We start from the raw sequence: 23,089 nt of genomic DNA, 5'->3' as shown, positions 1-23,089 counted from the left end.
TACTAGAAGAATCTAGTATCTTCCATGTAATCAAGTCAGCGTGAATTAGCCAATAAGCTATATGCGCAGTAAAGCGCAGTAAGTACGCGTCACCCCTATAAGTGACTCAACTGGTTTGTTCACGGGTATATAAGGGGCCAGTTCTGCCTCCTAACAACTCATCCTATTCTCTCTCACTCTCACTCTTGTTCATACTTTGTAATTAGTTAGCTACTAATATATTTGTTTCTATATACAATTTACTTCTTTCTACACATCTTGATATAGTCATTCATGTGTATTTATACCGTATATAGATTTAGTATGTAATCAGCGGTTTACCACGGTACTCCACCGTTTGCTCGGTAAAAAACCGCGCGGTTTGGTAAAATTGCAAATTCAAACCACTGACCCGTTGATAACACGTGTTTACCGCGGTAAGCACCACGGTGGCTACCGGTTGTACCATGTAGCTCCCTACGGAAACGTACCCAATCACGTGTTGCTCTCTTATGCAGCTCAATTTCAAATGTCTTTATCGTATAATTTGGTCATGACTTCACACGCAATGCAATTCGACCTCATGCGTGTCATAGGGAATTCTCACTCAATCTGAATCCCTTTTGATTTATTGTGCCCCTCTGCTGAAGCGACCTTGCTCAACTCGTTCGATTAGGACGTCAAGGGACTGGGAATCACTAATATTACAGGTGCGATCAATCCACACCCAATATATTTATGACCGGCTCTCTGATTACTGTTGCAGCCTAAATGGAATCTCTTCCAACAGAGCTATTGACCACATGCTTCGCATACCTTGAGCCCCATGATTTGATGAATGTCTTATCTGTGTCAAGGACACTGCGTAGCGCGGCATCTCATGATGCGCTATGGCGGTCTCATTGTGAACATGTCTACAATAAGGGCTCGCAAGACATTCTCGGCTGGCGCCCCGTTGAAAGTTTCATCGGACTCAAGTGTCACTTGGTTTGGCGAAGGCTCGCCATTTTAGAGCCTTATCTTGGCTGGTGGATGTCTATCGACGAACTCCCAGCTGGCAGTGTTATGAGAATATGGGTTGATGGACTCACACTTGTTGTTTCCTCTGTTTTACCAGCAGCGACAGCACCCTCAACTTCAATTCCCGAAACTCTCGCTCTCACCAACACGATGGATTACATTGTTGCACTGACCGTTCGAAGAGGGCTTGCGAGCCCTCTATATATTGATGCTCAGAATGTCTGCCTAGACCAGTGGTCAGCTAAACAGTCAGTACAGTGGCTTCAGGAGGGTCCTTCCAGGATTATGCACCAGCCTCATCGAATACAAAACTTTTATGTTTCAAACAAATTCAAGGCAAATTCCCCATCTCAGCAGCAGCCTTTGAAATGGACATTCCGCAACTCACCTAGTCTTGTCAATGCAATAACACATGAAGATATAGTTTATGACGAAGAAGGCTATGCTATCGTCAAGTCTGTCCCGACCCTTTCGTTCCCTAGGGTCAATCCCCGCGGCCTTTCGTTGGTATCCCTTCACCATTCGAAGAATCTGACTCTTCAACTCTTATCGCCGGTGGGGCGTGGATCGCGTCCTACGGAGAAGTTCATGGCTGTGAATTCTTACACATACACGCGCGAAGAATTAATGAGCATGATTTAAACGGACAATGGGAGACGAAGGAAGCCTTGCTGATGCAGTCACGCCAACAGCTCAGGACGTCCAGAGCATTTTTATGCTTCCTGCTCCTCCTGCTCCAGTTATCTCTTCCGAGGATGTTCAAGTAGGGAACATCATTATTGAGGCAATTAAAATGACCGGTCCGTACTCTCGTCTCTATGCTGCTGTTTTTGCAGAGTTAATCTTTCTTTGGGCTTTTAGGGGATGCAAACGTACCTCGTGGTGTTCGTACGTTTTTCGGATTTGTAGATCATCCTGAAACATGGAGTGGACCGTCTGAGAATGGTGAATTTGTGCCGAGAGCTACGTCTCACCCATGGCCTCTTGCTCCTGGATCTACCTTCCAGAGAGGGATACCGGCGGCAGCGCTCCATACCGACTTGTCGGAGATGAAAGCCCAAGATATACCGGCTCGAGGTATGACCATGGCCGGTCTCATGCGTGTGGCCGATACTGGATTCTCAAACCCCAAATGGGCCAGTGCAACGGTTCACATTGTGAGCAGACGTGAGATCAGAGTGATGCTATTGGACGGTCATCATGTCACAACCTTCTATAAAGTACAAAAATCGATGTTTGAGCCTATGAATTGACTGATGCATGGATTCTATATATTGATATTGTATACTGCCAAATCACCACCAACGTAATCGCAGCTAATACTTCAAATTCAACAGGTAATACAACTTGGTACGAGTCCACAAGCAAGGGTTGAAATGATCAGTATCTATCTGAGACCGCGATGCAGGCGAGGTCAAGACAGAAATGATATAGAAACGTAATAATGAAGCATGGTGTCACACTGGAAAATTTCCCGCGGGGACACGGGCCTCCCACCTTGCCCAACACGAAGGAGAAACGCTTCTCTTATTTGGATACGAGATATAAAAATCCATTTAAATAGTTAATATACTCCAGTATTGAGATAAGAGCGTAAGTTCGCGAAATCAAAACCACGTTAGCAAATGACATAACGCTAATATGAAGGCCAAATTAATACAAAAAGATCATAGCGAATCCTTCAAGACTGGCATGATAGCCGATTTACATTTGGGTGTAGACGGGTCCCGGGATGTACAATTACTACATTATTGACCAAGCCAACCCTTTCGCCGCATTTCCTAATAGTGACCAAGTGAGTTACGTATATGCATAAAGATAAAACTAACCAGAGATAAGACAATAAGATCGTCACTAATTGAGCGGATGAAAGTTGACAAAGCTCCACGCGAGAAACCCCTGAGGACCCCCAACAAAGCCCTGAATTTTGGGTGGGGGAGGGACCTTGTCAGGCAAGATGATGACTCGCAGTGAGGCAACGACTAATTCCTAGTGTGATGTCATGGATCGTAGCCGGTGAGATACACAACTAGCACTGCGGCAGGCTAGAGACGGCGCTTACGAGGACCCCCGATTATCCCGGGGGAGGCTTCTTCGGAAATCCGGCCTCCTACTAGTGTTCATATCCGGAAGCTTTTCGGCGGCCACCTATATGACTCATATCCGGAACCCGCGGATGCCTCGGAGCCCAAACCCTCCATGTCCGGAAGTTGAACGATGCCTCGGGCCGTATGCGCCCGGCGCTTAAATGTACATATCTATATCTATATACATATTTTCCTTTTACGATCCCGTTCTGGCTTTTGAACCCACTCGTGGTATACCGGCCTTCTCTAGTTCGGGTAAAAGACGCGCCAATTCATCTCTCTCGTCGAGAATGTGGCGATCCTTCAATTCGATGTCCTCAGTTTCCGAGCCTGGCGTGTTTACGAAGCCGACGCGCATCAAGAGCTCGTTTGTCGGTACAAGTTGGTAGTACGGGATCTCCATTGGCCGACCAAGATGTATAGCACGATACTTGGCCCGCGATGCAACCTTCTGATAGGTTTGGACTGCGACATATGAGATGTGCCCGAGATGAGTGGTCTGGGGGACCCATAGGTTCATCCCATTGTATCCGCCCTCCTTGATGTATATAGCCATAACTGTAATATCCAGTTTGAGTTTTTCTGCATAAATATGAGTCAAGACTTACCTCGTCCAAGCATAATTTGCTTTTCCAACATAATCCAGACAAAAGTCCCGGGTTTGATTGGGTCAATGATAGTAATTCGTGCCGTGGCAATATCTTCGAGTAGCCTGGGAATGCCGCGTTTCCGCAAGCAATCGCGTCGAAGTTTGACATACTATCAAGAATTCGGTTATTTACAACGTTTTTCTGGTAAAGTAGCGAACTTGAAACATTACTTACGGAGTCTGCACGGGTCTCTGCGGCTTTTTTAGCATTTGCTGTGTTGCCCTTGAATTGTCCATCCGTCTCACCCCCACTTACAATCCAGCGTTGTAGGCGGGGGGAGATCTTATGACTACTAAGCTCATGATCGCGCAATGTCTGCAAGAACGAGCGAGCTAGCGCTGCGTGACTTGTCTCTGTTGATAGTCCTTCCGATGCGTGCGGGGTAGCCAATGAGCCTGGAAGGACCTCCCCTTGTTGGGAGGCAGTTTTACCTAGTAGCTATGTATGATCGTATATCAATAATCAGTTGACGATGAGTGACTACAATATATGCTCACGCCTGCCTTAAATTTTGCATAATTTTTGCTACTCTTGAGTGCGCGTGGATTTTGATGGCGCTGTCGGATCTGCAGTAGGATATCAAAGTTGAGCTCGACCAAAGAGCGTTGTTGGGGAAAGGTTTCGCTATTCATATCTTGAATTTGTGACTCAAGAAAGTTGGGGTCAGACATTTCTGTGGTCGATTTTGTATGTTCCTCAACGGCTGTGCGGTCAAGCAGTACATCGGCATCGTTTTCGGGGGGAAGGTTGTCACTAAAACACCGTGGCAGGAAAATATTATCAGCCATTTGGGAACAATTAGAGAGATTTTGTCCACTTACATGAGAGCCGTGGCCTCGGTTTGAAGAGCCGCATTAGCATACACTAAGTTATCGCGTTGAATAGAAATTGATTCAAGCGGAAGGTCGTGGGCATCTGCAAGCTCAACTAGCTCTTGAAACGCTTCACTTGATGATAAGTCTTCTGCCACACCTGTGTTGGACTCGGGGCTTGTATCTTCTTCAGATTGATCAAATGTACTTGTATGGTCCAGCGCTGTTGCAGGGACCAGGTCATCGGGAAGTATATTCACTGCCTGAGCAAGTAGAATCGCCTCGCGGTATGCAATATATGCAATTTCTGCAATCTCGCCGTCTGTTGGGAAGCAAGCTAGAAGTGACAAGTCAACATTTGTTGAATCCATGTATGTATGCTGGTAGCCAGTTGCTTTCCTCTGACGCTCTGTCGATGCTGCGGAAAACTCGGGACTGTTTCGATAGGATGCGCGGAGCAGAACACGAAGTTTAGGCACAGAGAAAATAAAGTCAAGGTATGTAAAGTCTGGAACAAGCTTTCGCATTTCGGCAAAAAGTGTTCGCAGGCTTCACTCGAGTGCAGCCAGGGTAAAAGGGGAGTCCCCTCGGGCATATAGTCACGATAAGCATAGATGAGCAAGATTAAGCCCTCAATTATTGTTGTTAAGATGTTGAAAGCCTGTTGCGAGATGAAATATCGAGATAATAAGTAGCCAGAGTCCAGGAGAAATTGTCGCCAGAAATCGAAGAAGAATTTTGCTCGAAGTACCATCCACAGCCGATCTGCGTGCAAAATGTGTCGGCTCTGGTATGCATCACCGAGTTCACCTGCTATGTATAGATAGACTGCTAAGCCAAGGTACTGGGGTCGTTTTTTGACTACGAATGAAAGTGTGAACTGGTTGAATACACATTCCGTGGAAACATCGTCCTGCCGATCGTTATTTTCGACATCGCGACGATGGAGGGTTGAATCGGGATCTTCAGCAATGTCGCGAACTTGAGAATACATTGGTGTCCTGGAACCCATTACTAAAAGCCGAGCACCTGAGTATAGGGTATTACGCAATGTTTTGAGTGCGTGTTTACTATCCTGGATGATTACACATGGATTATCCTTGGTCTTGCCGTCTAAGAGACCTAGTTTGAAGTCCAAGGGGTCTGGAGTAGATAGGCTGTTGGGAAGGCGCCGTGAAGGATGCGGGACAGTATAGTGTCGGTATTTATCCATGGACATAAAGAGTGACTCCTGGATATTTTGTTCGATTGCGCTGCCATCCGTAGCATACGAAATGACATGTATTCCTCGGGCAAGTAGGCCTTGAATGACAAGTTTCAAGTAGCCAATAAGTGACTGGGTCGTAGCATTTGAGGCAATTGGTAGTGCAGCAATGGCAAGAGGGGGTATATGCGGCAATGGGACCTGTAAAACCCAGAGCCGAAGCTATAATAGGGATTAGGCCCAAGTCCAGCGCTAGTTTAAGGATCGTACCTTCGAAGCCTTGGAAAGTTTCCCATCCTTCAGAATTGACGTAAGTTCTTCTGTGCTTGCAACAGCGATGGCGCCCGTAGTTCCGCCAAGCAAATACCACAGTTTTGTACTTGTATCGTAGTAGGTTTTGAGAGCGGGCAGGAGCTTGGTGTCATCGCATGACAAGCACACCGGGCCTGTGTAATTAATCGAAGAAAAATAAATCTGTGCAATTTCGAAAACACCATCGTCGATTGCTAGAGGGAAACGACGCTCTCGGCCTCGGATTACTCTACAAAGACTCTCAATAGGCCTGTAACTAGATAATAACTGGTGCTACATACCGAAAATTCGATGCAGTTCGACCCCCAAAGATGTTACGAAATGTTTGATATGCAAGTGGGGATATATTGACGATTTCGTGGCAAAATTGGTCGAATTCGGGGGGATATTTGGCATTCTGAAGGCCAACTCCACGAAGCGCCTTGTCGTCCATCATTGCCATCACTTCAACCATCCCACAGAAAATCTTTCGATCTTTCATTTCGCCTTTAAGTACCTGTAAAAGAAATCGTTGCGCTGGAGTCCTCTCGTCCTAAAATCATCAATTTTTCAGTTTGAAAGGAAATTAAATAATAATGAATGTAACTTACCTTGTTGACAATGAGTTCATACACACCGTGTACCTTCGCAAACTGCATGCACGAGGATGCCCGAACCCATCGCCTATTGGTAAATTTTTGATTCGGCTTTGCTTCATATCGGACAGCGGCTCTGAAACGTCGGAGCTTCAACAGAGCCGCACAATTTTTGCATGAACGCAATCTGCCGTCTGAAGTGCGCCCTCTTCGAGCAATGCGAGTACAGGCCGAGGCAATAACAACATTACGGGACTCATCTACACGCCAGGCGACATTTCCATGAGCTTCGTTCCGAACATTCTGTTGCTCTTCTGCTCCGAGTTCGGCATATGGTATTGAATAAAGAGCAAACGCAAAGTGCTTATATGCGCGACTTCCTCCCCCAATATACGTAGTTCGAAGCAAGTAATTAGATATACCTGACATATCTTCTTCCGAGAGGCCTGGGCACATGCGCTCGATCTCCTGCTGAGAAGATGGTGTTGAAGTAGATGACGAAGATGCGACCATAGCAGGCAAGCCAGGAGTAGAAAGCTGTGGCTCTGGGCCAGTAAGATTTGCACTAGTGCTGATAGAGCGGTCAGAACGCCGTTTGAAACCAGCAAACGAGGTGAGAGGGAGCATTCCGGCACCATCGGACTTCTTCAAGCTTTTTGACTTTCTTCCTGAGGATGCTCCTGTCGCCTGTGGCCCACAAGTTTTTGCTTGGCGTGTGTTTTGAAATTTTTGGTATCGTATGGCTGGCGCATCTTGAACTTATTCCCGCATGTCGAGTGTCGTACATATAGTGGGTTTTCGCGATCGAGCACAGCATAATTATCGAGATCTTTGATCGTTGCTTCAAAACGAGCCCATCGAAGGTTGTCGATTTGAAAGTTTCCTTCGCGAACGGCTCCTAAGACAGTCCGGGTATGTGCTGCCGACTTCCCAGGCTTTTGTCGTTTTCTCGGCGTTTCAAACTCTCTGAGCTGGAGTTGGAGTCTGAACTCGAGTCTGAGTCCAATCCCGAGCGTATCAAAACCTGGTTTCGATGCACGAGCTCTGGATCATCCGTTGCATCCCCATCGGTCTGGTCATCGGATAAGTTTAAGGCGTTGAATTCGACATTCTCGATTACATCTGAAGAAATCCATCGAAGAAATTGTCATCGGAGGAGAGATAACCGGAGGCTTGATGAGGAGATGTTGGGGGCTCGGCAATAAATAAACCTTGTCCGATTGACCCAGCTAACGAATTGGCCAATATGCGCGATATCGGCAATGGGGGGTTGATAATGGAATCAGATCCCTTTGAAATAAATATGTTTACACGGGATCAGCAATAGGCACAAGGAGAAGCTTACATTCGGCACTAATATTCGGTACGCTATTTCCACAAATTTTGATGCCCGATATGCCGAGGCAAGACCTTCGTCCCATAATGGGTCTTCAAAGACCTGCCTTTCAATGGTATTGACCGCACAAACTCCACAGGAAGTCGCATCGTCCACTTGAGTACCGCATGGCATCTGTTCAGACACAAATTTGTCGTAACCCCAAGTCGCTTTCAGCCAGGCGTTGATTATATTCCGAATGCGAGCCGAACTTCTCTGGCCACCCATCGAGTCGCCATAACGGATGACCTGCCGGTTGAAGTCAACCTCTAGCGCGATCCAGTGTACGTCAGAGTAGTTAGACGGTATAGAGCAGTGGGCGCTCCCCATTTCGAATCCGATTTGAAGTGGCGAAAGAAACCGAGAGGCGGGGAGGAATACTGGGTGGAATGGTTTCGAATCGTCGAATGCCCGGAGGACTTCGGGTGAGTAGAAAATAACTGAATTATGGGGAGGTCGCAATTGAGCCTCGCCTGGTTCGCGTGATTCAAAGCGGAGCTGCGCCGATTCGAGCATCCAATCAATATGTCGAGTGGCCAACCAATTGTTTGAGAGAAAGAACGATAGATCAGCGGCAGAGCATCTGGTTTCGAACGGAATTGCAGTGTCCCATCCTATATGCGATATATAATCCCATGCTTGAGTGAAAACTTGTAAAGCAGGGGGTTTGAAGTCGATTTAGCTTGGGATAGCCAGTCACACGCGCTACGCCATTGGTCCTGTTTCTGTCTGCCTGATAGCACTAATTCCCACCATGTCAATATCCAGATTGGGTAATAATGAGCGTTTCCATCGTTTGTCACATGGAATATCGACTGGACTTCATCGGGCTGTACATTCTGCCACTCTTTCCGCAGAGATAGGAAGAGTGTAGGATCGGGAATCGAATGACCAATGAGATCCGCACCAATTGCTGTGGGCAAATGATCGTGGAAACGAGTCGTAGAAGAGGCGATTTGCTCGGGCGAATTATTATTCAGAGGTGGGAAAGTGAATCGAAGAGCATCGGGGACTGGAGCATCAAAGGCGGGGAGCAAATTTAAGAAAATATTGGGGATGGAAAGCGCGCTGTTCTGTTCGATTATATCCTGCCCGGGCGCAATGATATTACGCGCAGACAATTTGCCTAAACTTCCCATAGTACTCGCACGAGATGGAAATTCGAGCACGAAGGAGCTCTGACTCTGGCTATGGTCACGTAAATCACTAACACCAACGAAAAATTTGTGTGCGAAGCTCAGAAAATAACCCCGAGTGTTGGTAATTATAAGCCAAATGCAAACGCATATACCCGGGGCATCAAGCTCAAAACGGAATGGGAAAACAATAAATTCAACTTAAACTAGTAAATACAGTAGGTTGATATACTAGAAACATAACCTAGCCCCCGAGCGAGGCTGTAAGTTGAATACCGTTACGATCAAAAGTGACCCTTTGACGGCGTTAGCGCCCGGAAAAAATTTTCCCCGGAGGATGGACCTCCACGTGATGTCCGGAAGCCGAAGAAGCCTCGGGCCGCGGCGACCCCTTCATGTCCGGATTTGCACGATGCCTACCCCCCTCCAACCAGGGCTTCATGTCCGGAAAAAACGATGCCTCCCCCCTCCCGGCCACTAGGATCCATGTCCGGAAGCCGAAGAAGCCTCCCCCGGGATAATCGGGGGTCCTCGCTTACGCAGATCACGTGACCCCATACCGCGAACGAAGTAGTTGCTCGCAGCCACTTCACTCACTGGCACATTTGGCTTCCTCAATACCCTTTTATCTCATCCTCTATCTCTGTATGATCTCGGTAGGAATGTTATTTCCACCCGAGGCACGAGTATGACTCCTGCCTCGGGGCCCCGGCTCATACCTTACGCCTGCTGCGTACACAATGCGCAACTTGTGTGGTAATTGACAAATTAAAATAAATCAACTTTACCTCTAGATTACACGGGGCCATTTCAACGTACTGCCATCAAAAGCTCAATCTTGTATTGTATCGTCACTTAATTTGAATTTGACTTGGCCCCGTTTCATAACGCCCATTCCAACTGCGGTTTTGAGAAGCTTCCTCCGTGTTACGCACTATACACGTAACGCATGATGCATGTAGAACAGTTAATATTCGCATTCTAGTCAATTATCTAAGAAGAAGGAAAGACATGGCAGTATGACCGAGCATGAGGGAGAGACAAAGATTCGAAATCCAAACGAAGCAACCCGTCGGACATGTGACTTATGAGTATTATTGCGGAAATTAGTTAAGACACAGAACTACAAGGCAACTCATTTGAAAGTTGTGCGCGGGCCCAGTCAATGGGAAGAGATAGATTTTCCAAATCTTTTGAAACTAGCCTATGACTATGGTCTACGTCCCTCATTCGATCATTTATTGCAAAACCCTGAACACCGACTAGCAGAAGATAGATATCGATAGCAATGTATGAATGCGTTATGCTAATATGAGACTCGCTTGTCCTCTGGTATCGATAGATAACATTATGACATGGTTGATATGACGCTGTGGTAGCATATATGAGCACTGCTGAAGCAACTTGAAGCAACGAGTAACTAGCCTTAAACTTCACTCGGTGAAGTCATGGGTATGCTGGTGGTTTGGGCTATATTTCCATCACATAGTTATAAACGGAAGCTACATGCAAATGAGGCAAACCGCGTATAAGACTGGATGAAACTAATGGAGCTACGTATACAAAACGTATCTAGAATTTCAACATCATGACCAAACACAGTCAGTTAGAGCGAAATGAATCATGTGGATCGCAAGCGCTTAGTTAATTTAATGGTCGCGCTTTAAAATCACAAATTACCAATCGCGAGGCGCAGTTTTCCTCGGACTCTGATTCTTTAGCCGAGACGACCCATTCGGAGGTTTGTCGGGAATTATTTCGTAATAATTAGCCTGCCTTTTGGAAACTAATTGATGGATTATATCCACTCGCGCATCGATACGTATGAGGAACCGACCAAGTCATGTGGGGAGGCGAATAAAGTACCTTACTCATATTCGGATCAAGCTGGCCCGTGTGGTGCGCCCGTTCATGTTGATTCGATTTTCTTGAACGACGACGTTAATAGTAAAACCAGTAAGTAATTCATTATCGCTGACGAGTTGGTTGATTAAATATTGACATATCCTCGTGCAGTAATATATTCGATAGACTAGGTTTCAATTCTACGCGCGGGCAAATTCCTGATCCAATCCAGGGGCATGAGCTATCACCCGGAATTCGAAGGGATTATCATCGACAATTAGCTGCTTCCACAGTTCTTTCACATGGTTGTTTCCTCCTATTGTTATTGTGCGACGAGATGCAATGAAGTCACGATGACCTCCAGTAAGCTTGGCGCATGACCCTTGAAGGCCGAAGCTTGCAGTATATAAGGAATAACTGGGAGCATTCAAAATCTATACCTTCACCAACCCACTTCTACTTTCATTCGTACCTTAACTACTTTCAAGATGTTTGTCATCGGATCTTTGGCTGCTGTCCTTTTTGCTTCCAAGGGCGCCTTGGCCGTCGGCAGTGCTCTCGGTTTTGCTACTGGTACAACCGGGGGTGCGGCTGCTGCACCTGCTACTCCTACTTCGACCACTCAGCTGGCCAGTTGGTAAGTCCGAGACGATACCAGGCTGTTTTAGACCACTCACATTCGGGCACAGGTTGTCGGATGGTACCGCTCGTACCATCGTCCTTGATAGGACCTACGATTTCACCGACACCCAGGTGCGAAATTTCGCCTAACCTGTTCCTACTTGAACTCATAAGTCTATAGGGCTCTACTACTGCAACTGGCTGCAAGCCCTGGACTTGCTCTCCTAACCCACAGCTTGCTATCAATGCAAACAACTGGTGTTCTTCAACTGCTGCCCAGGTAATGGTCGATCATTGTAACTGTATCGCAATCTAATTGTCTTCTACTAGGTCTCGGTTACATACAAAAACGCCGGTACATCAGGTCTGCCAGTGGGTTCAAACAAGACGATCCTCGGGAAGGGTACTTCCGGGTGGATGTAAGTTTCAACCTCCTCTTATTCTCTTGACTTGACCCCTGACCTGGCTTATTATGCAGCAAGGGCAAAGGTCTTAAACTTGCTGGTAGCAAGAATGTTATCATCCAAAACATCCGTATTTCCGACATTAACCATCAATATGTCTGGGGTGGTGACGCTATTGACCTCCAGGGTGCTACCAATGTCTGGGTAAGTCTAATCTAGTTTACTTGGTTGTTTGTGAACTGAAAATCGACCTACATTAGATCGACCATAACTACGTGAGTTTCAACCAAGAAATGCCCCTCAAACTGCTTAACCTAATATACCCATTGTAGTTCAATCGTGTTGGTCGCCAATTCATAGTCACGGTACACTGCTTATAATTCTCCCAAAACTCGATGTACTCACCAAGTTTCAACACAGCACTTCGATCCGAGCACCAAAGTCACCATCTCCAATAACTACTTTGATGGAAGGTCGTAAGTTTCGTAGTAAATTCATTGCTTGTGTTATTTGACTGACCTTTTTTATTCTAGCGACTACTCGTAAGTTGATGATTCTGGACAAAGCGCTGGGTTTTTACTCACCTTCTCCAACTAATTTGTTAGTACTGGATGTGACAGTAAGCTTTACAGTTTGTTATAATTACCTGTCGCATACTAATCATAATCAGAGCATCACTACTGGGCCTTCCTAATGCTTGGCAAGGGAGACCAGATTACCTTTGCACGCAACCAGTAAGTGCCTGTATAGTTTATTCGTTTGCTCTGATCTGATCATGCACATCTTCTTTTCAGCGTTTACTATACGGCGTGAGTACAGGTAATACATGTGATATCATTTCGACTAACACACCACAGTGGTCGTGGACCTCATATTGGCGGTACCTCTGGCAACAGCCGTAAGTGTTTCAGGGTTGAAAGCACACTCTTACTTACGTCACCGCGTATAGAACTTTTGCATATGTACAATAAGTATGGTATCATACTAAACCCGCCGAGCTGCAACTAAATTCTCGTACAGCTATTTCAACGATATTACCGGTCATGCTCTTGATGCCGATGTTGGTGCTACCGTCTTAGCTGAGGGCAACTACTTTAACAACGTGGGTAAACCTCAATTTTGCGACTGATAATCATTTACAACGTACATCTCTAGGTCAAAACCCCCTCGACTGGAAATGCGAATGGATCCGTCTTTGCCCCCACCTCCTCCACCATGGCTGACCAATGCTCGAGCGCTCTCGGAAGGAAGTGCGTCCTGAACACCCTGTAGGTCCCCTTCAGTAGAAGCCGCAGATATTCTTGAGCTCATTATTTAATTATAGCTCCGGATCTGGCACCCTGCCTAACGCGGCGAAGAACGGTATTATTTCTCAATTTACTGCTGTGAGTATACGCACATCTCAATGCGCTAAGTCCCCAAGTTATTAAATGCTTTCCTCATTTTACAACAGTCTGTTATCAAGAGCGCCTCGCTGATGGACCAGTCCTCTGTCCCCTCTTATGTCTTGGCTAATGCGGGTACCGGTAAGGTCAACTAAACGGTTTAAAACCCCTTGTGAGGGGCACTGCTCTCTGAAAATGTATTTTCTCTCCACAATGAATGTCTCAGCTCACAATGTATAATATTGCCTCGCCGCCGGAAATGAAAGCTTCAATGCTATAAAGTTGTACTCTTCAGCTTCACGGTGAACCCCAAAAGTGCGGAAAATCCGCATGACGTCCAGATTTTGCCAGACATCCGCACCTAAAATAGCAGAATTCGCACCTCAACGACACACAGGGGTGAGTTGAGGATGCGGATTCATGGAAAAAATGGTCGGATTTTGCCAACACTCCGCATATAACGCGCGATTTTTCACGTTCAGAAAATCCGCACTTTTGGGGTCCACCGTGCTTACCCTGCATTTACCTCCAGTACTCGCTCGTAAGTTTCTCGTTATTGGAGTCAGGTTCACCAATCACCCTGGCTTTCGTGATTGAGCTCTAGTACTTATTAGACTGTCTAGTACCCTCCAGGGGAACTCAGGGGCTGTGGATCGGAGCCTGGGGAGACGCTTAGGTGTAGGGTCGCGTAGGGCCCCAGGCAGTTAGTCACGCGATCGTCATTTAATACACGTCCACATATAAAATATGGGAGCTACATACAAGGCAAACCGCTCACTCACGTAATCGTCATTTGTCCTCACTCGACCAGACTTCCACAGCGCATTCGGCTCCAGATCGCACTTTTGTTTTCTTCTTTCCCACCCACCAGCCCATCCGCTCACCTTCACGTCTCTCTCGCGGATCGTTGTTCCTCCTTGGTGTTTCTGTCATGCATCACACCCTCCGCCTTCTCGACTATCTCCAGGATCGGCCACCCACCCGCGAGTTCTGCTCACTTCTCGGTACCCCAGCTTTCATCCGGGCGCTTCGTGCCGGATCCCTCACCTCCGCTGGTATCTGACTACAATCATGTATGCACGCACTTACATACGTATCATATTCTGACGGATGCATGGAACCACCAGAGCCCAAGTGTATCAGTCTTCTCCAACCTATATCGATTTGAGAGCGGCCGCAGCTCCATGGAAGGAGATACATCCCGATATAAGCAAGGTCCTTTCTTTATAATACCAAGGCTGCGAAACAGCGACTAAACCTAAATTTGTAATCGATTTTTGTAAACGTCATTACTGTGGAGCATTACAAATTTAGGTTTAGTCGTCGTTTCGCAACCCCCCCAATGAAGGTACCTTCGACTTAGGTTTATCCCTCAGGGAACCTTCATATCTACACACTACACACTCGAATTTTCCTGTGAATAATACAACATCCTCTTTCGCTTTTTCGGTCTTTTGGTAACGTATGTAGATCAGTTGTTAATCAAAATTGAAGATAGTTTGGTCGATATCAAAGATAACATAAGCCATTACTCCTTCTAAGCTCTATATCTGTGCAAAGAAAGTGCAAGTTTATTGCTAAGTGCTGTTTGCCAACAATTCGAGTGCCGCTTGGCCGCGAGGAATAAATTTGCACTGGAATGGTAGCGGGTCACTTGACACCAGTCAATAAATGAGACACAGTCCAGTATAGTACTAAACATTACTTACTATACTAAATACGGTTGGAACAGCTTGTACATCTGCAAAGACGACCGGCCCCAAGTTCCTCAACTCTTGCGAGCAACTCAGGGCTTGGCTGGAGATCAAATACCGACAGGATTCCGGTGCACATGATCCAGGTGGCATTGTTTGCTACATGATGCCCAGGGCATACACGGCGACCAAAGCCAAAGGAATACTTGCGAGGATCAGGATCGGGTATCGGTTTGAGATAACGAGATGGATCAAAGGTGTGTGCGGATGAATAATGTTTTGGATCGCGAAGCATGGCCCTGAATACAGGAGTCAGAGTTGTATTATAAGACCAAAGGGTTTGGAATATACCATATGTTGGCATTGATAGTTGCATTCTTTGGAATGTGATGGTCCCCAAGCTGAATATCTTCGGTAGCAGTATGCGGAAGACCTTCGATGGGTATAAGAACTGCCCAACTTTTATCTTAATAGATACACACCTAACGGGGCGACGGGCATAGCCTTATTACTTCTTGTATTAATGCATCTGTGTATGGCATATTTTCTCGGTCTTTAAGCTCCGGTAGTCGCTCCCGCCCGATTATGGTGTCGATTTCGGCTTGTGCAAGCTTGGCCGCTTCGGGATGAAGCGACACCATCAATATAAATGACCACACTAAACCTACGGTCTTCCACAGAATCGCCGATAAGGATGAAATGATCCGAAGTTTTAAAATAGACCTACCGTAGTGGATCCTCCTACGCATTATGTATTAATTACTCTGAAGATCAATAATAAATCGAGTTAAAGTACGCACCCGCAAACAAAGACGCAGCGTCCATTTAATCAACTCTATATCGGTGTCGGTTATGTTAGCCCCTCCCTTGGCCTCGAGCAACTGGGAAACATAGGACGGAGCCTCCGTTCTGCCAGTACGCTGTTGACCCAATAAATGAAAAAGATAAGAATTCCAGCGACATGAACTACCTACCACTTGTTCGAATACCATCTCAAATGAACTGCTCGCATACATGACTCGTGATTCTTTTCCCTCTTTGGCAAACGCTTGAAAGCCTCCACCAGGAAACCAAGCAGGAAGATATTTCACTAGACAGAAACGTTTGTTGGACTTACGGCAGCTTAAATTATTGAACAACTCACAGAAAGGGAAATCATTGACAAGGAAATATTGTACCGATGCTTTCGCCATGTACGAGAATGCCCTATGTACCATAGCCAGGGTGTCGTCTTGACCAGGGGTATACCCATAAGCCAATCGTAATATGAAATCACCCACTGCCGCGCTGACATGCTTCTGAAACGAGGTCTGATCCCGCGAAATACGTCTGAGCAACTCGAGTGTCGAGTGTGGTGTTGCAATTCGTACGATCGCGCAGCTGTATGATGCAAAGCTGAAGCCATCAAGCGTCGTTGTTTCTTGTGCCATTCGTCGTGTTTGCGAAAAGCGACACCTTCAGACCAACCAAGGCTGAACGGGTACGTCAGTGGCTGCGCCACAATTGATTGTTATGTGAGAGACGTACAGGTCGTGGATCATGACGTTCTTGGGCCGGTTGGCCGTTGCTGAGGCGTGCTTCTCTAGTAGCTCTGTAGCCAACTCTATGGTGTTGACGGTGATGAATGTCTCGAGGGCGTGGTAGTGGTAATAACGTCCCCTTCGATCAGAATAAACTGAAAACACTAGTAGCCCAAGCACAGCTATTAAAGAAAACGCAAGTATCCAAGAGTCTAGCCATGAAATCGGGGTGCAAAGAACTACCAGCGAAATCATGCCCGTTGGATACCTGCGGGGATATCGTAGTTGACGTGAATGGGTATAACCATTTTATACCGATAGTCAACCTTTTCAGGATTAGAGTAAACGATGATCGACCCGGGTAATGTACTCACCCGCGCCACGACCCAAGTTTCGAAGTTCACCTGCAATACATAAAGCGGGATCGGATCCTTCTCCCGCCGTCTGGCTCAGGGTCATAATATGGTTGGAAATTACGAGGGCTACCACTCACTCAACATCAACCACTCAAACACTGAGCCATGGTTCGATGTAATATTTATCACAAGAGTCATAATTAACAGCCTTATATTTTAGCCTATGAGACCTCATCATCAGGCCCGAGGATGGTTAATAGCCGCTGGTACGTAGAAAGGTTATGAGTCGGAAGATGTCGCCGAGGATCGGAGTTCACAGTCAGGCCTAGGACTCAGGAACGGTATTTAACAGCCTAGACTGAATTACCTTATTTTAGCCTATGAGACCTCATTCATCAGGCCCGAGGATGGTTAATAGCCGCTGGTACGTAGAAAGGTTATGAGTCGGAAGATGTCGCCGAGGATCGGAGTTTCACAGTCAGGCCTAGGACTCAGGAACGGTATTTAACAGGCCTAGACTGAATTACTAGGGTTTATTAGGATGCGTAGGGAGCAAACCCGCGTTGTTTCACATTCTGGCGTCGCCCAGGACGTCAATAACGAGATCAGCCGGAACGGCTATTCTAAAGCGATGCCTTTATCGAGACGTTGGTGTAATAAAGTGTATTTGTCTCGGATAATCGTTTGTCCAGGTGATACAAGCAATCAACTATCGTAATTCCTTGCAAGTTCGTTCATAAGCCATGGCTGGTGATCGACAAGTTGTGCGCAAGATTGAATTTCAAATCATATTGCCCTGATTCCTTGGCATGACTGTGTTTGGTCCCCTTTACTCATTGGCGGTGCCCAACACAGCCAGCCACTCAACGCCCCATAACAGGAGATACCACCCTTCTCTTGGACCATACATAGCAGTTATTCACGGTTGATTTCATTTAGAAACCGAGGCCGAACGATTACGTATATCGGGACTGAACATATGGGTGCACCGCGCTTCCAATGCACAGCACCTCCTACATCGCAAAAACATTTGTATAGCCGTCAAGATCGGCCTTCGGTCTGATTCCAATGCGAGGCCTATTGGCTCATACGTGCATCGATGCATAAATATTGGATGCCCAGTGATATGACAATGATCGTGGCATCTATCTATCATTGTCAAGCAAATTAACCACCCATGCTTCCTCACGCGGCTTTAATTTTGTCGCATCCATCATTGCGATTGTTCGAGCGGGTAAACGACGTGCAAATCGACGGCACTAGACTGGTACACGGAATCTGTTGGGAAACACCATGTAGTTAAAGTTTGGTTTATCATGCCAGTCAGTTATTCACACTTCCCGCCAGGTAGGACTATGAACGGTTAATTCAAATATGTCAACCCGACTGTAAGCCACCCAGATTAGCCCATCACCAATAATCACAACTCAGCTGGGGATTTTGTGTTAGACCAAACTGGCGCTTTGCCAACCACGATAACTGCCAGTCGCGATACCTGTTCCGGGCGTCCTTGTGAGTGCCAGCTCCAAAAATATGAAGCCGGGTGGCGGACTTACAGCATTCCTCGATCTAATGTTTAGCCGAATGCTGCTGCAACAGCATTTCGTGGATGTTATACATGTTATGTGTCAAGTAAGTGTCGATATAGCTATCTCTTATTTTGGCATGAATACTAATTTCAAGATTAGCTGTCAACACGTTAATGACAGTCCTGATGGGTCAGTCGGAATCGATGGCCAGGTAAGCTCAGCCGCAACCTTGGTTTGGATTTTTACTAATTTTGTAACAGCCGGACTCGTATGGAAAGTATCTTGGAAGATGCGGGCTCGGGTTGTCCATGAACAGAACGTAAGTTCATCTCACATTTTAGGGATCTGACTACTCGGAATCACTAATCATCATAATACCAAGTCTCGAGTCTCATTTAAGCCGCAAGGTGTGCGAACGAAATATCAAGATTCCAACATTTGCTTACAATATCACTTGGAGTGATAATGCTTGGTGAGCTTTGTTGGCTGGTCACCCAAGCCCTTCTCCCTGAGTGTTTCGCTCAATAGGTTTTACGCGTATGTTACGGAAGCTGCAAAACATGAGATCTCGAGGGGCGAAAATAACACCATGATCGAATCGCAATGCTCTAATCTTTCTAAAGAATCAAAACACAATACTCCGATTGCTGCAATTATTGGGTGCGCAAAGTCTCCCGAATCCCACTTAAATACATTTTTGCTGATCCGTGTGATGCAGAGCCGTAGTGAGCGGCCTAACAATTACTATCGCTATGATTATCGTGGCGATTTCCGTTAGCAGGAGGCGAAGCTATAGAGGAGTAGTCGACCTCATAGAAGACAGCAAACCGCCGAGTACCAATTTCGCGACTTATGATGCAGCTCCTCGCAGTGAGTATGTAAATTGGCGATCAAACTATTGTACTCATGCTTAGTACAGTTACTGTTACTCCCTACATGATCCCAGGAGTCCATGACAGTAAACCAAGGTTGTCATCGTCTCGTCAGGTCACCTCCTTCGGATACAGTAAACCAGACTTGATTTCGCCACCTCCGCCAATCAGAGCGGAATTCTATTGAACTCGGCCCTTGAACTCGATTAGTGGGGGTTCTTGTTCATATACGGCTCAGCGATACAAAGGCTCTGGAGTTTTGAGTGGTGCACCTGGGCTTGGCCGATCACCGCCTTTGTATGAGAGAAGAGATCGACAGGAGAGCTAGGGCTTTCCAGGGACTATTGATATTTATAATTGTATCTATACGCTCTTGTTTGTTGTCTCGGTGTTGTTTTCCAGTTGATTTGGGGTCGAGCTTCATTTTCATGTTTTGGTTTGCAAAAAGGTACCCACTAGTGTTTCGTTAGTTGGTCCATATGCTCTTGGAGTCTTTGCCTGTAATTTATCGTGTTCATCGGACCTTCACCTGTTAATTAATCACTAATGAAAGAAGCTCATAAATACGCGTGAAAAGACAGATTCGAATAAGCGCGGGCGCTTCCGGCAACTCGGTTCCGCTCACGCTCTCATTTACCGGCGGTTCCGAAAATCAAGTGTCTCACGCGCACGACCACCGCTCAACTTCCAGCTGGCGACATCTCTTGGATCTTACGATTTTTTTGAGAGGGCAGAACATATAAACTACAACTCCCATTGACTTGCTTTGCGAAGACTCTTTTATCTTCCTGCGTAACATCGATACCCTTATAGCTCCACCCCAAAGCCCCGAAAAGAGTATTGATCTTTGCGGCCCAAATATATACAATGAACGTTCTCCGCACACAATCTCATACGCTTCGCCGTCTTGCCGTTCGTGGTTTGCCTTCCTCTTCTGTGAGGGGTCTATCATCTACCTCGCGTAGTTTGGCCTCTGCACTCCCCGGTTATCCGACCCCAGGGACCGCATTTTCCCCGCCTCCTGCTCCTAGGTTTGTACCAGCCATATTACTCGCGATTGTTTCTTTTTGTTGAATACGTTTTGTTAGCCCTACTCCGGATGTAGCCCCTGCTGCTACCTCTTCCGTCACGTCGGCCGGAACTGCCACCACGACCGCTACCACCGCAGCCAAACCTAATACCGTCCTCCCCAAATCCGACATTCCGATCATCACAACCATAGCCGACCTGCGGGAATGGCGAAACAAGGCATTCAGGGAGGGCAAATCCGTTGGATTCGTTCCAACCATGGGGGCTCTGCATGATGGCCATATTTCACTTGGTAGGTTTTTCCCCGGCTTGATTGGATTTGTTGCTGTATGCGTCGTATTTGGGCTGGTGACACGAGGGAGTTCACGTCTCGTACGTGGTGCAGGGGGTTACGGTTTCGGGTGCTGTATATTGCAAAGGGGGATGGTCCGGTTGTGCCCATTTACGTCTCTACGCCTTGGATTTACGTCTCTTTGTGCGTTCCACTCCACGTTACTAACTCCTATTCTGCCCAGTCCGCGAATCGCTTCGCGAGAATGATCTCACTGTCGTGTCTATCTACGTGAACCCTGCCCAGTTTGCGCCACACGAGGATCTCGCGACGTACCCGCGTACACTTGATAAAGATGCTCTACTGCTATCCACATGCTCTTATCTCCCTTCGGTACCAAATGCGACGGTCCGTAGTCCGTCTGCGATATTCCTCCCCTCGACCAAGGAAATGTACCCCTCTGGGCTCTCGCATTCGAGCCAGGTATCGACGTACGTTGTGCCCCCTCCATCGTTGACGAACCAAATGGAGGGCCTGTCCCGACCCACGTTTTTCCGAGGCGTCGCGACCGTCGTCTCGAAGCTGTTGAACATCACTCTCCCGACGCGCGTCTATTTCGGACAAAAGGATATCCAGCAGGCGTTGTTGATGAAGAGCATGGTCAAGGAATTGTGTTTCCCTACGCGGGTACGAGTTGTCGAGACCGTTCGAGGAACCCAGGAGCTCGCGTTGAGTTCCCGGAACGCGTATCTGCAGGGTAAAGAAAAGGAAGTGGCCGGGACGTTGAGGGGTGCGTTGAAGGCTGTTGAAAAGGCGTGGTATGCTGGGATGTCCCGGTCCGAGGCGTTGGCGGCTGGGAGACAGTATGTGGACGAAGTGGTGCAGGCTAATGCCGGCCAGGTCGAAATGAAGTTGGACTATATCGAGATGAATGATCCGCACACGTTTGAGCCGCTTGGAGAGGACGTGAATAGCGGGGCGGCGGCGAGCGGGAAGGGCCCTGGAGTTATTTTGAGTGGAGCGTTGTGGGTAGGGAGGACGAGATTGATCGATAACGTCTTGCTCGGAGAGGTTGGGTGGGTGTATGAATAGGAAAGGGACAGGTGTGACTCTTTTTTGGGATTTAATGCTAGAGTTGGATATTGTACGAGATATAATACATGGATATGGTAGATGTTGATTAAATATACAAATCGGCCCGCCCTGAAGTTCTATATTTGGATTGTTTTCAAAGTGTTGATTAGCCACCGTTGGCGGAAGCGATATATCCCTATGGCGCCACGCGCGTTAGGATAGGAAGAATCAACGTCGAGGGAAAACCAACTCACGTCTCGTTCGGCGAGAAAATCCAAATAGGCCATTGCGCACGCGACCAAGAGACCTGTGTCCCCGTAACCGTCGTTCAAAACGGTGATCACGCCCGTCATTTGAGAAACCGAGAACACGGGAGTCGTGTCCTCGTATTCGAGCACCCTTTCGAGCTCGAGCCGAGGTCCAGACTCGAGGGCCGGTGTAGTAGCGGGCATAGTCCCACCCGAAGAACGGGCAGATAGGGAAAATGATCGCCGAGGCGGGGAAAATATCGTGCTTGTAACCGCACGAAATAGACCCGATGCAAACGCCCGTGAGAACGATGGGCTGTCAGGGATCTTGGGGGCAGGTGTGGGAGCAAACACCAGCGTCAAGGTCGGTTGAGCGAGCTGGAGCTGCGCGTGGGGTTCGAGTCGAGCACTCGGCCGAGGCGGGTGAGGCGAGCGAAGGGGATCCGTGTGGCTCGCAGTAGTGGTGGTGGTCGGACTGGAGGGTTCGGATAGCAACGAGTCTGGTTTGGGGTCTGTTTTCCGTTTACCCGGTGGAGGAGATCGGACGGGAGGTGTGGGCGGGAAGGAGTATTCGTCTTGTTCGGCCAACGATGACCCGACGCTTTCTCGTTCTTTGCCCTTGATGCTGGGCATGGTGAACATTAATATCGAGTCTGCGTCGGGCTGGGCGGTGTCGACCAGAGGATCAGGGATGAGGTCGGCCAAGAGGGTGGGTTTCTTGTGGGATCGGACGCGAATGTACCATCCTCTGGTCGGTCTGTGGATCGAATAGACCAGTTCGGAACCGGCGTGCAATTCGTCGATGACCTCATGTAGTGTCAATGTGCGTGTCTGACAGTGGCTCGCCCTGTCAGCAGGTCAAGAAGAGGGCGAAAAATCCCGACTTGCCTTGCACCATTTAGTCTCCCCCGTTTTCGAGCATTTGATGTATGTTTTTTGAGGGCCTTCGAGCACGTCTGACCTGGTAAAGGTTAATCAAGATGATGATAGTATCATCCACACGCCCTATTCCAACATACGTAGATAACAGAAACTTGTCTATAGGCGTATCCATCGTCATGGTAGATACGTATACTATAGTGGTAGGAAGA

At 47.3% G+C, this 23,089-nt stretch overlaps 9 protein-coding genes across 9 annotated transcripts; 5 read left to right on the top strand and 4 right to left on the bottom strand.

The window, feature by feature from the left end:
• Nucleotides 1-750: 750 nt before the first annotated feature.
• On the top strand, nt 751-1,641 carry RhiXN_12184 (F-box-like protein; the record flags this gene model as incomplete). Its single annotated transcript, XM_043331999.1, has 1 exon — nt 751-1,641. The coding sequence occupies one exon, from the start codon at nt 751-753 to the stop codon at nt 1,639-1,641; it is 891 nt and encodes a 296-aa protein (XP_043186760.1).
• A 73-nt stretch (nt 1,642-1,714) lies between these two features.
• RhiXN_12183 (F-box-like protein) lies at nt 1,715-2,252 on the top strand (the record flags this gene model as incomplete). Its single annotated transcript, XM_043331998.1, has 2 exons — nt 1,715-1,799; nt 1,861-2,252. 2 exons carry the CDS (start codon nt 1,715-1,717, stop codon nt 2,250-2,252), a joined length of 477 nt encoding a protein of 158 aa, XP_043186759.1.
• Nucleotides 2,253-3,282: 1,030 nt separating this feature from the next.
• RhiXN_12182 (uncharacterized protein) lies at nt 3,283-7,266 on the bottom strand (the record flags this gene model as incomplete). Its single annotated transcript, XM_043331997.1, has 9 exons — nt 3,283-3,668; nt 3,695-3,845; nt 3,911-4,174; nt 4,234-4,489; nt 4,558-5,056; nt 5,104-5,974; nt 6,023-6,293; nt 6,346-6,596; nt 6,655-7,266. 9 exons carry the CDS (start codon nt 7,264-7,266, stop codon nt 3,283-3,285), a joined length of 3,561 nt encoding a protein of 1,186 aa, XP_043186758.1.
• Nucleotides 7,267-7,286: 20 nt separating this feature from the next.
• On the bottom strand, nt 7,287-9,153 carry RhiXN_12181 (uncharacterized protein; the record flags this gene model as incomplete). The annotated part of the gene is made up of 4 exons (XM_043331996.1): nt 7,287-7,683; nt 7,760-7,929; nt 7,985-8,664; nt 8,724-9,153. 4 exons carry the CDS (start codon nt 9,151-9,153, stop codon nt 7,287-7,289), a joined length of 1,677 nt encoding a protein of 558 aa, XP_043186757.1.
• A 2,330-nt stretch (nt 9,154-11,483) lies between these two features.
• On the top strand, nt 11,484-13,560 carry RhiXN_12180 (pectate lyase; the record flags this gene model as incomplete). The annotated part of the gene is made up of 18 exons (XM_043331995.1): nt 11,484-11,632; nt 11,685-11,748; nt 11,798-11,896; nt 11,947-12,035; nt 12,095-12,224; nt 12,281-12,295; nt 12,353-12,385; nt 12,441-12,496; nt 12,554-12,562; nt 12,626-12,639; nt 12,691-12,754; nt 12,815-12,829; nt 12,878-12,918; nt 12,970-12,991; nt 13,041-13,122; nt 13,176-13,288; nt 13,345-13,405; nt 13,474-13,560. The coding sequence occupies 18 exons, from the start codon at nt 11,484-11,486 to the stop codon at nt 13,558-13,560; spliced, it is 1,143 nt and encodes a 380-aa protein (XP_043186756.1).
• Nucleotides 13,561-15,118: 1,558 nt separating this feature from the next.
• RhiXN_12179 (cytochrome P450 family protein) lies at nt 15,119-17,078 on the bottom strand (the record flags this gene model as incomplete). Its single annotated transcript, XM_043331994.1, has 10 exons — nt 15,119-15,398; nt 15,451-15,532; nt 15,587-15,718; nt 15,768-15,822; nt 15,900-16,019; nt 16,074-16,189; nt 16,244-16,428; nt 16,470-16,571; nt 16,627-16,801; nt 16,994-17,078. The coding sequence occupies 10 exons, from the start codon at nt 17,076-17,078 to the stop codon at nt 15,119-15,121; spliced, it is 1,332 nt and encodes a 443-aa protein (XP_043186755.1).
• A 1,515-nt stretch (nt 17,079-18,593) lies between these two features.
• On the top strand, nt 18,594-19,563 carry RhiXN_12178 (uncharacterized protein; the record flags this gene model as incomplete). Its single annotated transcript, XM_043331993.1, has 7 exons — nt 18,594-18,607; nt 18,664-18,715; nt 18,765-18,823; nt 18,887-18,976; nt 19,033-19,164; nt 19,223-19,374; nt 19,424-19,563. 7 exons carry the CDS (start codon nt 18,594-18,596, stop codon nt 19,561-19,563), a joined length of 639 nt encoding a protein of 212 aa, XP_043186754.1.
• Nucleotides 19,564-20,243: 680 nt separating this feature from the next.
• On the top strand, nt 20,244-21,768 carry RhiXN_12177 (pantothenate synthetase; the record flags this gene model as incomplete). Its single annotated transcript, XM_043331992.1, has 3 exons — nt 20,244-20,407; nt 20,465-20,697; nt 20,921-21,768. 3 exons carry the CDS (start codon nt 20,244-20,246, stop codon nt 21,766-21,768), a joined length of 1,245 nt encoding a protein of 414 aa, XP_043186753.1.
• Nucleotides 21,769-21,916: 148 nt separating this feature from the next.
• Nucleotides 21,917-23,058, bottom strand: RhiXN_12176 (uncharacterized protein; the record flags this gene model as incomplete). Its single annotated transcript, XM_043331991.1, has 4 exons — nt 21,917-21,946; nt 22,005-22,845; nt 22,894-22,959; nt 23,018-23,058. The coding sequence occupies 4 exons, from the start codon at nt 23,056-23,058 to the stop codon at nt 21,917-21,919; spliced, it is 978 nt and encodes a 325-aa protein (XP_043186752.1).
• Between the last annotated feature and the right edge of the window lie 31 nt (nt 23,059-23,089).

The sequence above is a fragment of the Rhizoctonia solani genome, chromosome 15, assembly GCF_016906535.1.
Source record: "Rhizoctonia solani chromosome 15, complete sequence".
In the NCBI taxonomy this organism is placed as follows: Eukaryota; Fungi; Basidiomycota; class Agaricomycetes; order Cantharellales; family Ceratobasidiaceae; genus Rhizoctonia; species Rhizoctonia solani.
This window is presented reverse-complemented; position numbering and strand designations above follow the sequence as displayed.